Source organism: Amia ocellicauda, chromosome 19 (genome assembly GCF_036373705.1).
Source record: "Amia ocellicauda isolate fAmiCal2 chromosome 19, fAmiCal2.hap1, whole genome shotgun sequence".
Classification (NCBI taxonomy): domain Eukaryota; kingdom Metazoa; phylum Chordata; class Actinopteri; order Amiiformes; family Amiidae; genus Amia; species Amia ocellicauda.
This window is the reverse complement of record NC_089868.1, coordinates 11306497-11326037: the sequence shown is the minus strand read 5'-3', so window position 1 is coordinate 11326037 and position 19541 is coordinate 11306497. Positions and strand designations below refer to the sequence as shown.

At 37.3% G+C, this 19541-nt stretch overlaps 1 protein-coding gene across 1 annotated transcript in view; it reads right to left on the bottom strand.

Annotated features, from left to right (window-relative positions):
- prkacba (protein kinase, cAMP-dependent, catalytic, beta a) overlaps nt 1-13388 on the bottom strand; it is a 42537-nt gene extending 29149 nt beyond the window's left edge. Inside the window, exon 1 of the mRNA XM_066692637.1 lies at nt 13257-13388. Coding sequence (XP_066548734.1) covers nt 13257-13302 — 46 coding nt within the window. The 5' untranslated portion in view covers nt 13303-13388. The remainder of the gene's footprint in view (nt 1-13256) is intronic.
- Nucleotides 13389-19541: the final 6153 nt, after the last annotated feature.

Genomic DNA, 19541 nt, shown 5'->3' with positions numbered 1-19541 from the left:
CAATGTTGTAAAGGCATTGTAGTGTTTAAAAGCACGTTTTCTCCATTGATAAAGGCAGTTGTAATAGACAGATGGAGACATTTCGAAGCTCTTTGATGCTGCATAATATATTCTGTTCTAGTTTTATGCTTTTTTTAACTGGTTATTTATGTTTTATAATTGTATAAGTCTGCTAAGATATGTGCATACCAATTTCTACACCAGATTACACAGTTTATTGCATAAAGTTTTTTTTTTTTCATGTTTATACGCTTGTTTTGATCATCAATTCAAGGATTGCACTTGATATAACTCTCGTCTGCCTGTCCTCTGATCGGCTCAGCAAGTTTCTACCTTTCCTTGGAATTCAATGTTGATCAGATTGCAAGCCAAGGTGTTTGGATCAATGCCTTGATTAGTCACCTATTTGATCATGTATGCTAACTCTTTTGTATTAGGTGTAGGGCTGGTGACATAGATTTCTGTTGGTACTTCAAATCAGGATCTATAAAGGACTGAGAAGATGCCCCTCCGCCTTCAGCCAGTGCTGCCCACGTGCACAGGTAAAGACACTGCAAGGTTCCTAATGCAACACAAACAGCCCTGTTGCAAAGGCACCGCTATGTTGAAAAGCGCGTTTTCTGCAGCTGTAATACCAGACGAATTTTTATTTTTCTATTTTTAGAACTGGTTATTTATGATGTATAATTGTATAAGTCTGCTAAGATATGTGCATACAGATTTTTACACCAGTTTACAATTTATTGCGTAAAGTTTATTTTATTATGTTTTTCATGTTCATGCATATGCACTCATTTTGAAAAAAATAAGAACAATACTTTAATTTTCAATGTCAATGCAGTGTTTTATCCAACTCTGTTTTTCATTTTCATCACAGAGCCATTTAATAAAGGAGACACATATTTTGCGGGTCCAGCGGTTGTATGTAGTTCAAAAACAGCCCGCATATTCACTGAGATCTGCTGACAACTGGATCCCGTCTCTGGATCTCAAAAGTTAAATTAAAATAATCCATTCTCTTTTTCTTTTTGATCTCTTGACTTTTATTTTTATTCATAATAATTAGTTGCCTTTGGCGTAAAATTATAAATAAATAACAAATAATATTTGTAATTAACAATATAATAAAAAGTGTGAGGTCTAGTATTTATCAACCTCCTATTCAAGCAAATGTTGCTGTAAGTGATTGTTAGGCTGAAGTGATTCATAGATAAGATGGCAGGAGCATGTGATGATGATGGTGATGATGTGACCATCTGGAATGACTATATGACTTGACAACTTTGCCCAGTACACCATCAGCTTAGAGGGGTTTAAACACAGCAAAGCTGAGGCCTAAACGATGCTTTTCCGGAGTCTTGTCAGTCAAACATGGAGATGCCTACATTAGTAACTAACTTTAAGAAGATGATCAACCATTTACAAAATGGTCCTTTAAGAGGCATTACATTATTCCAAGTATATTTTTGGTAGTTAGGTATCAAATAAAGACAATACATAACAGTAACAAAACAAATTAAAGATTTTACTTATTGAATCTTGATTCAAGAGTAGTTCACCAAGCTCTAAGAATATACATATATTTTTAGGTTACATAATGTAACCAAAATACCATTGTAGAATGCACTTTCCTCATGACTGTATTGTTTCTATTCTAAAAATAATTTGTTCTCATTATGCTGCCCTATCTTTTCCGATATGTTGTACTTATTTAATGAGTATCGCTCATCCACAGAACACATCTGCAAACTAAGCATATTGGGAAAAAGTTACAAAATGACGATGACCCAGTTTAAGTCTTAGTGGTGACCAAAAAACTATTCTTAAAAAATAAAAATAATAATAACATTGAGAAATCCGTTTTTTATTTATTTATTTTTAAAGGCTCCTATTTAGAAAAGTAAAGTGATAATGATATTTTTGTAACTTAAGGAAAGAAGCATTTGATATTTTCCTAATCCTAAACTAAAACTATTTCAGAAAAAGTTAAAACTTTAACCAAGAAATTAGACAGGATTTGTGGACTTATCAATCATGCTTGACTATGAACCGACATACCTTACTAGTTCACAAAGAAACACTGCTACACAAGTGCTCACACTTCCAATCTGTTTGGAGAGAACAAATGGATGATACCATACTATAAATCAGCTATCGGCATATGTGAAATTACATAGCGTCAATTAATACAGACCCTGGGCTGACTGCGTCAAGCCATTCAAAGCTTGTAATTACATTTATCCTCTGACGTAGGTCTGATGACAAGCCGTTCCCAGTCAATGACAAACGGGGGACTGGTCAGACCTTCACAGCATACAAGATAAACAGAGGGTGGTATCTTTAGCCTAAGCAAATACTAGTGAAGTAAATCACTCAGCAAGGTGATGTTCTCCCTGCTTTTATGAATGAGAGGTCAGCGTCTGATGCTGTTCACCATATTAGGGCACCATACTGTAATGTGCCATGTAAACACAGGGCCAGAGTTGTTTAAGTTTTCGAGCTGAGCATGATGAGGCAATGGTTAGTAGAGTTAAACAAACTGCACTTATTCAAAGAAACACAATGTGTGAGAATATAGATTACAGTGAAAGAAATGTAGTAAAACCAAGTTAGTTTGAATATTTAAAGAGGTTTGAAAGGGTAAAACATTCACCATGAAAAATCTGACTAAGGCTTTGTTAATGTTTATTAATTGTGGTAGTGTTGTTGCTTGGATTTTCCATTTCATTGTTCCGGAACAGGAACTGAACTTAATAATCATAAAAATAGGGTACATAAGAAACTGCTCCCGTACAATCAGTACACCAAGAGTAGCTGGTTTTCAGCATTAGTGAACACTTGAAATTTAAGCTCACAAACCTTCACCAAGATGGCACCATAGTCTTACAGCAGCTTTTGGAACAATGAACCTCCTAGCTGCTACCAGGTCTTCATTTCAGAAGGTGAAATTAACAAGGTTGCAGAAATGCACAATCTCTTTCATTTATTTAATCAGGACAAGAAGCTGTATGATACGTCAGTTGAAATGTTACTGATAAGCTAGGGAAACTATGAAGCATTGCACTGGTGAGTTAAAACACTCTAAATGAAAAATAGTTTTAAGTTATGGAAAAATAATGTATTTGTTTGAAGAATAATCAATGGAAATAACATTGTAAAAACTTTCAACAATTTTGGAAAGAGAAAATATCAACAAAAGCAATGAATACCATGTTTTTATGGGCATACGTTAGGTTGGCACAAACAAAACAAAATATATATGGACAATTCCATGAAAATGTGGACATGACATTAAAAAATAAATTTAATCTGAGGCCTGGGAACTTTGTTGGCTTTCAATATTCTAGACTTGTTTTGTTTTAAATATATAACTTTCTACATCCCAACTGCAAAAAAAGTTTAATCATTGAGTATGGGCGGTTCAGCACATTATTAGTAGGTTTCAAGTATTCTCTACTTGAGGAAAGTTAGCTTTTAAAGAAGTGTTCATTTTCCTTAGCCCTTCCAGATATACATCTACATTCTAATTCATCAGTCTATAGTCTGTTAAATCCGACATGTATGCAATGAGCAACAAGAGCAAAATATTAAGAGCCCTAGTGAATTTTAAGAGGCTTAAAACATAACATATGCTACCATGAAATTGTCGACAGATACAAATACATTAATATAGCTTATATTAAACATGCATTATGCTGCATTAGTTATTAAGGGGTTATCTTATAATTTTAAATGTATTTTATGAACTGTAGCCTATATATTACAGTGACTGGATGTGACCAGGTATAAAAGTCAAGTTTAGAAATTCTCAGGAGTTTGAACTGCCTGGCCACCCTATTAGTTTGATCAATCGTGACTGCACTTATGTAACCTGCTAAGTGTAAAGACATAGGTATGTTATCTTGAGCATAAAAAGTACATAGAGGACAGTACATGCGCTAAAGCTTGATACTCGTGCGTGTCCGATTTAACTGAACCTAAGCAAATGCAGCAGGAAGCCTCTTTTTACACACTACAAACTCCACAGGTATAGACAACCTGCAGCAGGAGCCACAGTCACCGTTGCATATCAAAGGACTGCACTGCTGCTGCACAAAAACTATTACAGGAAAACTTTTACTTTTATTTTGCAGCCCATTAACTTACAGTGTAAGGGAAGGCGACATAAGCAAAGGAATGGGAAAGTATTTATTTTTTGCTGCTACTACTACTACTACTACTACTACTAATAATACATATCAGAAAACGTTATGCTGAGCAGTAGTGTTGGAAGGTTATTAAATAGTTTGTATTTTGGAAAAACAATACAGACAGAAATTAAAAGGGAAACGGACCTTTTTCCTGAAAAGATAAATGCATATTGGTATTTGTCATAGAAGGAGCTTCTATAGACGAGAAATAAATAATATTGTTATTGGAGAAAATGTCTCTCCGTCTTTTAATACAAATAAAACCCAAAAAGTCTTAATTCCACTGCTTCAGGGTATAGATTCCTTTTTATTCCTTTCCCATTCATTAAGCTAGATAAGAACCAGAAGAGCCAATTTGTTCACACATCCACCGGGCTGGCGATTCCTATTTTAGCTTATTGTGATTCTATCCAGTGTACAATACTATACTGATGCTGTACCTCCAATACTCACTACAAGTTATTTGTCAGGCCATCTGGAAACTAGAACCCAGGTTCTTCCCTTCGTTATACACAAAGTAATTGCTTTTCAGTGAATTACTACAAAACAGAAAAAACATTATCACTATCTGAATTCTGAATGATGTTATCCAAATATAGTTTTCACAGTGACAACAATTAGGCAAGACTCTCCTTAATAGTAAAATAAAGAAAAACATGTCCTTTCAGATGATTCTTCGATCGGTTAAAAACTTTAGTGGAGCACCAAAAATATAATAAATTAAAATGTACATATAGAATCTGTGTAGACTGATTAATCTTATGGAATAATTAATGAGAATCATTTAGTTGTGAATAAGTACATCAGGAACAGACATGTAGGTTAAAACCTCATTCTTTGTTATCTCAAGAACATTATAAGTCGCTATTGTAAGTTAACATAAATGAACATAATTTTCTCAGAGGGGTTTTGCTAAAGGCTAAGCCAGCACATGCGCATCTCAATGAATTTGTAGAATTGATTTTTTCAGTTCTGCTTCAAACAAGATCTCAGAATCCACAGATACGGCACAAGGAAATGAACAGTAAACAATCAGACATCTTTCTACGAATCAAGAACAGACAAAATACATACCATACATGCCCTCCTATAATACAACCACAAGAAATGAACAGACAAGATTCTTCACATACAGAAACAGGCAGAGCAAGCAGACAGCTTCTGCTTTGCTCAATTGTAGAAGCTGGTAACTAAATATATTTAGTTCTGCTAGGTTGACAGAATACTTATAAATCTACAAAATAATGTACATAGATCAGACATGCACATTTTAAGTATTAAACTTTTGCAACAGTACTGAACTTAGCAAGCCACAGGAGAGAGAGATGAAAGTGAATCAAAACACTTACAGAATCTTCTGTGAACATAAACCTAGGTGACAGGTGTGTCCAACAACTTACAGTACACAAGATTCATTCCAGGCTACTCACTAAACATGGCCCACTGCTCTTAAGGCTGTGCTGCACTGACCTGAACCCGGCTGCTACTTGGTTGGGAGACGTCTGCGTGGAGATCCTAACTCTTCTGCACAGCAAGCCCTGTCTGTATTCACTCACAGTGCAAACATATGCGGCTAATGGGAAGGATGTTCCTCCACAATAGCAAGAGTGTGCACTTCTGAGATGTCCAGAGTAAGAACTCACTATTCAATGGACGGAACAGTACAGAAGAGAAGTACTCAAGTAAACAATCCTACAAAAGTCTTTTGCATCATTTATTGTCAGGGAGTTCTGGCCAGCTTGTGTAAATAAAGATAAATTGTTAAGCTTTGAACTTTGTGAGAAAGTGAACAAAGAAAGCAAAAAAGTTCTACAAGTTCTTTGCACGTATTCTGTTAATATTGTACACATTGCTAATGAGTAAGGTATCCATTCCCTGAAAGTACAAGACAAGGAATAGGCTAACCTTCTAACTGACAAAAGGAATGCTTTGAGTATGTACTGGGCTAGTAAAAATACTGCAGTATCACAGGATGGAGACGCTAGTGGTTATGAATATTACAATCAGAGAGGATAATCTCAAGTGTTTCATTACATGCTACCAAATTGCATTTTTCCAAAAGGCAGGTCCTGATATTCTGATCAATTCCAATGAATTGTCGATGCGGATCTCAGACAGGAAAGCACAGTAAGTGCACCTCCTTCTGCATAAAAGACCCGAATACAAATATACTGGTTTGACTTTTATCATGGCTCAAATCTTTCCTAATCAAGAACACATCTATCCAACTGTATCTGTAAACACACAGATTATCACAAACAGACAGACTTCCTCAAAGTCAAGATTTAAACTTGACAGTGACCACAATCACGGATGGTGCTGCACACATATTTAGAGTGAAATTTACAGTGAAACTAAAAGTTGATTTAGCAAGAAAATGCTGTCGTTCTTGGCATTTTCAATACAAATAAAATAAGTAAGGAGTTGTAGAACTATCAATACTGAAAGTGTGAATAGTGTGTGTTAAAAATAGTTACATATATTGAATTGATGACATGGAGGAGTCTGCAGTCTTTTAATATATTCACTTTTCAGGTGGTATATTCCTAGTGCTTGTAGACTGTGGCTTTTTTCAGTTCATAACAAAAATAAATATTGGGTTGAAATCTCGATATTGTGATGGCCAATCAAACTGTACTGGACACTATTTGCAACCAAGCTTGATCTTCTTGACAGAGGTTTTCAATTAAAATATCCTGGTATATCCTGATCAATCTGTCTGAATGCTTCAGTGTATATGGCGTTCTTCTCAACATAAGCTCACCTTTTATGCCAAACATACAGACATTTAATAAGGTGCTCTTGAAATGCAAGCATACTGTATAGAGGTGTAAGTAGCATTTCATGTGTGTGTATTTAAACATGCATTTTTTAAATGTATAATGCAAATACATTATTAATTATGACATGATATTCATACAGAATATATTTGATGACATTGTCATGGATTATCCAGAAAATAATACTTAATCATGTAGTAAGTAATGTTATGTGACCCATTATACATATTAGCACTACTGAACATTCAAAGCTTCCTCAATAATGTGTTCCTAACCTTTGAAGATCAAACTTGACCATTTGGGGTCTTTAGTCTACAGCCTGTATAAAGGATAAGAATAGAGGCCAATTTAATGCTTAGACACCATGAAACAATATTACTTAAATGTATAAAGTACTTTTTACAAGTCATATTGTAAACAGTGAAGTGAAATTTTAGATCTAGATTTATTCTGAGATTTATTAAATGAGTTCTGTAATTGAGTCATCTATAGTGCAAGTTATTGATTTACTGTACTACAAGCATTTCCCTTGGCTAATATGCTATTTATAGGCATTGAAGTGAACTTTGCTCAACTCCTCATTAAGTATATGGTGTTCTTCATCTTCCTTTATTATTTTTAAGTTGCACATTATACAAACTTTCACTGTTTTCATTTTCAGTGAAAGTAGTATTTTCTACACACAAAAAATACAAGACAAGTAGCCAGAAGCTTTGGAGCAGCTCTTAAGGAATGTGATGAACTTTTGCTGCTAAAATGAGCTATGTTCACCTGGCTCTTCCACAGTTCACTGTTGCCAGTGTGCTGGTGTAACTTTTTCCACTGTTTACAAGCTTGCCACCTTCAGACAGATCTGATGAGTTCTTATAAGCATATCAAGGATGGGCCTGGTCACCATTAGCATGCACATCTCCAAGTGAAACTCATACTCCTGTCATTAAGTACAGAGTGGATGTCTCTCATGACTGTCTCAATGTCCTTGCACGAGGATAGGAGACACTACGTTGTAGTAGAAGCTGGTGATTACGATATAACACTGCAAGACCTCAGATCTGTATACCCCTGTCATGGCAGTAAAATGTTTTAGCTATGCCTACATTTGAATTTTTTTGTATTGATTAATACCTTTTTGTAGTCTTGAAGCATTAGTAACCATAGCAAATTTCTAGTCCCCGTTTCAGATCAATTTCAAACAACACAGAAAGTGGAAACAATGTTGCATTTGGGGAAAAATAAAAATATATGAACAGATTTTGTTAAGTCTAAGGACTGTCTTTACTCACATTAAGCTTATAGACATTAAAATAATCAATGAACTTAACTGACTGCATTTAGTATAAAATCCTGAAGCAAATGAATTTTTACAGCAGTGTCTTTGTTTTATGCAAGCTGAGCAATTAGCACATTCATTGTTGAGTTTATTTTAGGGTTATTTCAGTTCACAAGGGACCTCACATCTATATTATAACAACTCTACAGTTTGAAATATCATACACTGTAGGAAGCATGAGTTTCAACATAGCATTCAGCTAAGAAGGCAACAAACAGTCAAGCAGGACATTTAATGAAAAGAAAACATAAAAATACTCAAACTCATCAAAAGTCATTTTCTAGCAGTACCAGTTGTATTCTTCGGTCTGCTTCTGGCTTGATGTGTGTCACACAATAGACTTCAAAATGGAAAATGAGAGATGTTTTGGAATACTTTTCAAAGATGCATTAAAGACTTAAGTTAGCTTTGATCAGACTTAGTTAGATAGTTCAGAACTGAAATTAGCTTTTGGTTTCAAGAGAGATTTTGCTGCTAAACAAACGAAGTCTAAATACTGTCTGCCAGAAAACGTAATATGTTCTCAATCTGAAAGGTAAAGTAAACTTAGTTTCTACCTTCACTTTTTTGTCTAAAGATTACTTTGTTATAGAACAGGCTGTGCAGTTTTGATGAAGATTAACTCGGGCATGGCAGACTGCTATCACATTTCAGTAACAGAATTTTTTTAATATATACATCTAATGTGTACTAGGCCTGCTATTTTACCAATTCACTAGATGGCAAAACCCTAAATGTTTTCTGATACTTGTCATTTATTTAACAAACAAGTGCTGCATGGGATTAGAGGAGTTCACAAAAGAATATGGCAATTCCTTAAAAAAAAATTTAAAAAGCTGATCTCCTAAAAAGACTGAGAAGAGATAAAATATCTTGACTCATTAGTTATGAAACAGTTTGTACTCTGTATCAGTATTGTATCAGCTTACAGGTTTGAATTCTCTTATTTGCATTTAAAAAAGCTCTGATAATGACACACAAATGAGCCCTTCAATACCGAGACTTGATTTCACACCATTTCACCCGCAGTCATAATTATGCATAGCGGTCCAGGTGATTTAATATGATTTTTGTTTTTAAATACACATAGGTTTTAATACCGAACATAGTTGTGCTTGTCTATTACTTTCATTGTTTTTCTGGTTTTAAATAGTATTTGTATAAAACCCGTTTCTCTATACTTAGATGCAGTATATGATACAGGTTAGGAATACAATAGACTTAACGAGATCTCAATGAAACACGAACATACAGTAATATTTATTTGAGGAAGTTTCCCATGCCTCTCAAAACGATTAATTTAAGAGGAAACGGAGAGAGTAGCTTTGTTTGTTTGTTTTTAGTGAGACATGAATACAACCAACTTCCACCATTCACCTTCACATTCAAACACTACAAGGACACTTGTAATACTGTATATCCATGTGTCATAAATATGATGCAATATGATAGTAAATATTATGGATGAAAAATACCATAATGTTGTTACTTTATATAACTGACAGATTCTATGAATACAGTATAAGGAAACAATAACTACTTGAGTTCCCTCCTCTATGAGACTCCTTACTCATAGAAGGTCTGTAATATATTATAAAACGCTAATCATTTACAAATATTGATTAACCTTTGTATAATTCACATATCTATCTCATTGGGAAAACAAATCCTTATTAAATAATTAATTAATAATTTCTGAGGATCAACTTCTGACACATTGAAGTGTATAAAAGAAAAGATGTAAAGTATTACCTATTTATTCACTTAATATTAAATGTGGAATGGAGGCTGGTGTTGATTGTGGTTGGTTGAACGGGGCACTAAAACTGTGACACTTAATGCTACAGATCTATTCACTTATACCAGAAAACCACAGGAAGGAAGTGGAGAGGACCCAATTGCATAGCAGTTTGAGACTTGTGCTATAAGCTTCAGGCTCTAACATAAGCCACGAACTGGTGCGACATATTTCAAACGGTTTATTTATCTCTAGCTTTGCATATACAGACATATTCCGTTTTTTTTTTTCTTCAAAATTAATCACTGTCACACACACTTCCGTGGTTCATTGATGCACTGTGCACAAGGCCCTGCAGCTTGCAATGGGTGAAATGGATCAAACTGTGTGCAATGGAAATGTTGGTGAAATAATTGGCGAGTTTATTTTTTAAGGGAGTTTACACTGACGTCTTTCTTCATTTAACCTACTACATAAGCATTAGAAAGGCTAGTTTCTAACAATAAACTTTATTGTGCAAGTCTCAACCAATATACACTTTGGCACTCCCTACAGATAGTCTTTTTTAACAAAACTGAGACTGGTGTAAAAATGTGCCATTGGGTCTCTGTTTCTTATTAGATGCCACCTCGAGAGAAAAAAAAAAAAAAAAAAAACTACCAGCAACACTTTCCTACATCCGAAGATCATATCCATAAAACAATAAACCATTCAAGAAGACTTCCCACTTATTTTCCAAAAACTAAATAGAAGTTTTGCTGTTCCTGGTTCTTTTGTCACAAATTCCCCAAGACTGAACAAGATCTGGTTCACTAAAGTAGACTAAACATTTCACCAGTAAATAAAGTGTTAGTTCTACCTCTGTTCAGCTTCCAACTTAAATGAACATCCACTGCAACTTGACACATAGAGCAATAAACACTATTTAAAGCACTGTCTAAGCATTGTACTTTTGGACACGCCTTGCATTTGTTTTTCTGAATTCTAACTACAATCAAAACATCACTATAAAGGGCCTGATTAAAACAATAAGTGTGGATAACTTCATCAGAAGACAAAGCTGTTGATAGATTGTTATTAAGCGGCACTGACTGTATATTCAAATTGGTGAATTATATAGGAAATAAAATTATTAAAAGCAGAAGATAAAATACAATTTAAATATCATATAAACAGATCCACACAACCTTGTAATAGACAGCAGTTTTCAGTTGCATCTGCCAGGGGGCTAAAGACAGGGACTAATGGTTAACCAAGTTTAAACTTACAAAAAGTTTCCGACCTTGTTATTTGGCCCATTATGACACATAAAATCAAACAAATTCAGTATAATTATAAGCATTTAGCATATCCAAATACTTTTATTTAAAAAAAAAAAAAAAAAAAAAATCACTCCTTTGTGCCAGAAAAGTATGGACTGAATTAGGCATACTGCAGAACTTAAAGTACTAAATGCATAAAGAATCAATACTTTGTGCATCCCTACACACTCAGGCTGAAGTCACCCTGATCTGTATCTCTTCTGCTTTTTCACACACTGAACTCTAAACCACAAATCTCTATGAAGAAAGGGGAACCTAGATGTATATCTGTGAAGCTGGTTTATACTGTAAGAGGTGAACAACTAAAAGCACTGATCTGTGGTGACACTTCGTGGTGTTAAATGTAGCACCTGTACTAGTTTAAGAAGACGTTTAAGCGATTTCTTGCTCCTTGCCTTCTTGACCGAACCTGCAGAACTGAGAACTTAAAAGATAAACTTCAGTTCATTTCAGTGCAGGTTTTTCACGTTGCCGGCATAATTGAACTTGTATTTGTTCTTAAGTCTATGCATAACTAAACAAAACCAGTCTTGAAGGAATGACAAGAAATACAAAGGAAAAGAAACTACCTCTCTATATTGTTTAAACTAAATCAGCCCACAGATTGTAAACTACGCTTACTATCAGTCTATTTTACAGTGCGTGCAAATGTGATCCTGCAAAAGCCCCCTTCATAATGTAATGTATAGTACAATTTGCAGTGCTGGCAGTAGGCTTTGGGAGAACTTGCTTACATGTAACATTTGCAAAACATTACAGAATACAATTACAATGTTTGTTTGCATGCAAGTAATGAATTAAGATGTTATATTCAAAACGCAGCAATACATGTATGCAGTACTGCATGCATTTAAAGCTATGAACAACTTATGTCCTGCTTCAGCTATTACACCAGATATAGCATTACAACTCACTCAAAAAGGCCTTGCACCTCTCATGAATGAAAGCAAACTTCCACAAATTCACCTCAACTATGCATGACAACAAGCCTATATATGGCAGCATTCAGCCACACACAAAACCTTCTTGGTTTTCTTGCTTTTCTTGCATGTTTTTCCTCTTTCTGCACACGCCTTTGCCAGCAGTGTGCATTACAGTACAACATGCACGGCGGCTGATGCACTGTACTGACTGTCTGGAGTCAAAACAACAGGCCTCTCTCGGCAGAATTGCCAAAGTATGCGTGTGATCACCCAATAATAAGGTCAACCGCCTTCAAAACACACATATTACTGTGATCGCCGTCCCCCACCATGCTTCCCTTGTGCAAACATACAGGGATCACACAGGCCAGCGGTCATATTTGGTGCAGAAGTACGGGAGGTAAATCAAGAAAGAGATAATAATAATAATAATAATAATAATAATAATAATAATAATAATACAGCGAAGCAGGCCTGTCCTCAGCTTCCTCTCATTAATCCTGATCCCAGCCGCCTGTGCCGGGACTGTGTTGGAGAAGTGTGCACCGATCAGATCAAACCACTGAATCCAGCGCAAAGTCGATATGAAAACTATGCAATAATAATAATAATAATAATTATAATAATAATAATAATAATAATAATAATAATTTAAAAAAAAATCAAACATGACCATGAGGGGCTTCTGCTCAAATGTCACTGAACTCGCCGGAGACAGACCCCTCCTGCCTCCGCTTTATCTCTATATGCATCCTGATCCCATGGCTTATTTTTCCTTTTGGATCGGTATACACACCCCCTCCACCATCCACCTATATATTCTGTGTGGCGGGGCTGGGGAGGGGGGTATGTGTAATATGTTTACTCCTGCTGGAATGAATGAGTCTCTGCCCTCCCAAAGCTTGTCCTCCACCCCCCCCCCCCCCCCACCACCACAGCTCGCCGGCCCCGGCCTCCCCGCAGGCTCACTCACCGCTCTCCAGCTCGTTGCCTTTCTTGGCGGTCGCAGCGTTTCCCATTGTCAGGAAGACACGGCCGTGGCTCGGAGGAGTGCGGGAGATGGCGATTCTGCTGGCCGGAAGGCTTCCCCGTCGTATCCCTCGTCTGCACTCCGGTGTTTGGGTATGTATCTCTCTCTATGTATATGTTGGAGGGGGGGGAAGACGCGGATCCGGATTTGTCGACCCCCTTTTCTGTCTGCTTCTTGTCGTTGTGTTGCTGCGGGTTTTTTTTTTTTTCCTTCGCTGTCAGGGAATCGCTCCTCTCTATCTCGCTACCATGTAGACACACGCTATTTCTGCCCCTCAGCCTCCACTGTTGATTCTCCTCCACCGCCGAGAAACACACACACACTCCGGGCTGCACACAGCGGAAGTGACGCCGGCGCGGCTGGAGGAACTGCAGCGACACCTGGCGTTCAAGGCCCCGGATGGCGGCCGGCGGAGGGGGACGGTTCACACGTTTCACCGCAGGGGTTGGGGATGTGGTCTGGAGTTTGGTCAACCGCGATTCATTTACTTTTGATTCTTACTAAATATGGAACCAAGATTAAAAATAGATACAAACACACACAGCCAGCTACATCTTGTCAGCCATGAAAGTACACAGGAAACTGACGTTGTGCAGCGTTTTATTTTTATTTTTTGTGTCTGTTAATAAGAAAGAGAACTTGTTGGTTGTTTTCAGCGACTTCATTCCACGACGACGCCTGTTTCACATTTAGGCTATACACTGACCTTTGAAATTAAATAAATAAATACATGTTACTATTTTGTGCGGCCTAAAATATGTAAGGCTCTGAAATGCATATGGAGTAAGCGACGGAAAGTTCTCTTAAATTACACCATTTCGCAGTTGAAACATCGACATTACTTTGTTAAATGTATACACACCGATCAGCCATAACGTAATGACCACCTGCCTAATATTGTGTAGGTCCCCCTTTTGCCACCCTGACCCGTCGAGGCATGGACTCCTCTAGACCTCTGAAGGTGTGCTGTGGTATCTGGCACCAAGACGTTAGCAGCAGATCCTTTAAGTCCTGTAAGTTGCGAGGTGGGGCCTCCATGGATCGGACTTGTTTGTCCAGCACATCCCACAGATGCTCAATTGTCAACAAGTCAACACCTTGAACTCGTGATTCATCAGACCAGGCCACCTTCTTCCATTGCTCCGTGGTCCAGTTCTGATGCTCACGTGCCCATTGTAGGCGCTTTGGGCAGTGGACAGGGGTCAGCATGGGCACCCTGACTGGTCTGCGGCTACGCAGCCCCATACGCAATAAACTGCGATGCACTGTGTGTTCTGACACCTTTCTATCAGAACCAGCATGAACTTTTTCAGCAATTTGAGCTACAGTAGCTCGTCTGTAGGATCGGACCACACGGGCCAGCCTTCGCTCCCCACATGCATCAATGAGCCTTGGCCGCCCATCACCCTGTCGCTGGTTCACCACTTTTCCTTCCTTGGACCACTTTTGATAGGTACTGACCACTGCAGACCGGGAACACCCCACAAGAGCTGCAGTTTTGGAGATGCTCTGACCCAGTCGTCTAGCCATCACAATTTGGCCCTTGTCAAAGTCGCTCAGATCCTTACGCTTTCCCATTTCTCCTGCTTCTAACACATCAACTTTGAGGACAAAATGTTCACTTGCTGCCTAATATATCCCACCCACTGACAGGTGCTATGATAACTAGATTATCAGTGTTATTCACTTCACCTGTCAGTGGTCATTATGTTATGGCTGATCGGTGTATACACCTGTTCTTATTGTCTACCTGTACTCATGTTTAGAGGGCGTCGTCTTCCATCGGTTAATATACAAACACTCCGGTGTATTTATGGTACAACATAAACAATCGCGCCATTAAAAACCAAATAAAACCGAGTGACTTCTGTTCGGGGCAGCACAGTGTGAACAGCGCATGACGTACTACCATGGCTAATACCATGATTTTGATCATGTTTTCACACATTTAACACCTATACGAACCATATTGAACAAAACTACTATAAATAATAATGGTTTATAAACTCATACAGCTGATTTCATAGACCTTGATGAACAGTCTTGGACAACTCTACCTAAAATTACATTGGGTAGCTAATCTGGGTCTGCTGAATCCAGATGTTTATTTCCCATTAAGTCAAACACAATTCAGCGAGAAACAGACCTATAATTTTCAGAATTGGCCAGGCAAAATATTTAGTAACTCAAGCTCTGCTTATGATCTGTAAAGGGTGTTTTATTATTATGTAAAATAAACAACTAACATATTTATTATAATGTTTTTAATTAATGTCATTAAAAGGTGTGAACATGAAAGATACCCCAAATTCAGACACATTCCAGAAAAATACAATTTGATAACTTTTCTGTATTAGAAGTAATTTGTAAAGGTACTTTCATTTCAAATAATATGAATCAGACCTCTTGTTAACACTTTTTTTTCCTCTATTCTAGAATTCATGATAGACCTTTTCTTCAAAGACAGACCATTGCTTCACATTCAAGATGTCCTATATGATTAATCTAGCAATTGACAGTATATACAATAAATGTATTTCCAAAACAGGATTTCTGCTTTTTTTGTTGTCCAGGACCATGCACATATTCATAAATGCATACATGTCTGTTAATGACCAACATATTAGTTATGCAAGGCTTTCAGTCAAATGTGATTTAAATAAAATCCATTAATAGCAGAACTCCTTGGATTCCAGAATTATTTGTCAGATTTATTTATTTTTCCTGGAAAACACGTAATCTGCCAAATTACAGATGGGAATATTCAACACTTTCCCTATAGCTGTATGGAATTCTTTCCTGTAGTACCAGCAAGATTGATAGGTCCCCTAAAATTACAATCTTTTAAAAACTGGGAATACAAATTAAGACACTCAATAGCAATCCAACTATTAAATTATGGAAACTCATTAGGGGTTGATGTGTATTCAGGTGTTTGGCCCAGATTCTCTCTAAATTCCTGCATTTATCAAAACATCTGCGTAATACATCAAAATTAAATATGTCCAAGCCTTTACAAATGGATGATTGAAGGGTAAATCTTAAAGACCTGCTGGATAGGGTCTCTCCAAGACCACAATATGGGGACTTCTGTTGTATGTTCTCAGAATCCATTCTTCCACCTAGTGTCAGTGAAAAAGCATGACCTTTTACACAGTAGAGTGATTGAGCAGGCTAAGGAATGGCACCTACTGGAGAAATAATTAACAATTCAATGAGTTGCATACTGGTACTGATATTTTAACCTAAATGTTTTCTGCAGCCTGTTCTGACAAAGTATATGATGTGTCATCTCATTGATATAACTCACACAGGTGTTGGTGGGGGTGACGATCGGTATTTCCTCTGATCTTACTGTCATGCCAGTCATGTTTCCATTCTCACTGATCTATAGCAGGGGAAGTAGCTCAGCAGTTGTGTGAGCGGAGAAAAAGGTTGGTATCCACCGGACCTAATTGTCACTTAAGGATTCTCTTTAGTGAGGAGAAATTTCACAGCCAATGTGGTCTTCCCTCACTGCGGTATCACAAAATAAGCCCCGTGGAATAGCAATACATTTTTTCATAGGATACTCATCATTTCCTTTTGACCCAGGTGTACCATTTCATGTTTTTGTGCCCTTCAATGGATGTAGATATAAATCTGAAATTCATGGAATCTAAATCCTTACCAAAAACAATATATATAATGATCATTGGTGTGAAGTTAAGCCACAGCCTACATCCTTCATGTATTTTTTGTTTCATTTAACTGTTATTTATCATATTTAATCCCTATGATTCCGTGGTATTTTTACGTATGTAGCAATTTGCCATGCTGGCTAATTATTGTTGCAGAAAAATCTCCTGGAAAGATATAAAATATGACAATACTAGTAAGGAATTCCAGTTTGGCAACATGGTGGCTCAATGATAAGAGAAGGGGCATAGGGTGACCCTACTTTGCTGCCCTACATTTTACTAGTTATTATTATTTTTTTTTAATTTAAGTAATTTGACACCTTATATACAGTGCAGAACCAGAACGAACATCAGAATATGTTCTGCATGTGGAGCTAGTTTGTAATTTAGAAATAGGCCTAAGCTTGCCAATGCTCTTGCATCCAGACCACTAATTTTAAGGGTCTGTATTAATAAAACATATATCACCATGCTAAAGAAGAAAAAAAGAAAAATAAGAAACATGCCCCTTGAATCCAAGAGATCCTGTTTATGATTTAACAAACACGGAATTGAAAATGTAGAACAAAAGTAAACAGATGTAATATTAAATAAATAAACAAATAAATAAACAATTTCCAGAAACCAAGATGGGGCTGTGACCTGTTGTTTTGTATCGCATGTCTTGTGACACAATCGGCACAAATCAAATTCAAAATGCATTAGACCAAATATGAAAGGTCAAATCTTGTCTCATTGCAAGGGAGCAATTCTCCAGCAAAAAAAAAAAAAAAGAAAACTTCAGCAAACTACAATAACTCTAAGTATTACTAAGTGCTCCACAGTGTATGTGTCCCTTGATGGGAGGCAATCAACTCTCATTCACATGAAGGGTAATTATACATTAAAATCTGAAGACTACCATTCTTTCTTCTGTTTGTCAGAGCTTTTCAGTCAGCTGTTAAAGGAAAATACATAAGACAAGTCAGCCGTTTTCCATCGAGTAGTAAAATCTAATCGGCACACATCTTGGTATGAAAGGTAATTACTGGTACTCGGTGAAGTTTGAAAGAAAGAAAGTGGGGAAAAAAACCTGTCCATGAGTCACTTGAGCATTTTTGTTAAAATGGCACAAACGTAGATGCTTACAGTGTAGACCAATGACCTTGATACATTCAGCACTGATTCTGTTTTTAATTTTGAAATGGGACAACTGCTTTTATTTTTGGAATGCCTTTTAATGGTTTAGCTCTGGTTGTTTTGAGTACTACACATGTTGTGTGATATCTCACAGGTGAAGACACTTTTCTTCCTCTCCTTTTCTTAATGCCTAAGGATGAACATGAACTTAAAACTTCCAAAAACAAAAGCCCTGGCCTCAGTGTGATGGCTTTTTCCTTAACAATGTAGCAGAGCTCTGAAGACATACAGTGAGGGAAAAAAGTATTTGATCCCCTGCTGATTTTGTACGTTTGCCCAATGACAAAGAAATGATCAGTCTATAATTTTAATGGTAGGTGTATTTTAACAGTGAGAGACAGAATAACAACAAAAAAATCCAGAAAAACGCATTTCAAAAAAGTTATAAATTGATTTGCATGTTAATGAGGGAAATAAGTATTTGATCTCCTATCAATCAGCAAGATTTCTGGCTCCCAGGTCTCTTTTATACAGGTAACAGCTGAGATTAGGAGCACTCTCTTAAAGGGAGTGCTCCTAATCTCAGCTCGTTACCTGTATAAAAGACACCTGTCCACAGAAGCAATCAATCAATCAGATTCCAAACTCTCCACCATGGCCAAGACCAAAGAGCTGTCCAAGGATGTCAGGGACAAGATTGTAGACCTACACAAGGCTGGAATGGGCTACAAGACCATCGCCAAGCAGCTTGGTGACAAGGTGACAACAGTTGGTGCGATTATTCGCAAATGGAAGAAACACAAAATAACTGTCAGTCTCCCTCGGTCTGGGGCTCCATGCAAGATCTCACCTCGTGGAGTTTCAATGATCATGAGAATGGTGAGGAATCAGCCCAGAACTACACGGGAGGATCTTGTTAATGATCTCAAAGCAGCTGGGACCATAGTCACCAAGAAAACAATTGGTAACACACTACGCCGTGAAGGACTGAAATCCTGCAGCGCCCGCAAGGTCCCCCTGCTCAAGAAAGCACATGTACAGGCCCGTCTGAAGTTTGCCAATGAACATCTGAATGATTCAGAGGAGAACTGGGTGAAAGTGTTGTGGTCAGATGAGACCAAAATCGAGCTCTTTGGCATCAACTCAACTCGCCGTGTTTGGAGGAGGAGAAATGACCCCAAGAACACCATCCCCACCGTCAAACATGGAGGTGGAAACATTATGCTTTGGGGGTGTTTTTCTGCTAAAGGGACAGGACAACTGCACCGCATCAAAGGGACGATGGACGGGGCCATGTACCGTCAAATCTTGGGTGAGAACCTCCTTCCCTCAGCCAGGGCATTGAAAATGGGTCGTGGATGGGTATTCCAGCATGACAATGACCCAAAACACACAGCCAAGGCAACAAAGGAGTGGCTCAAGAAGAAGC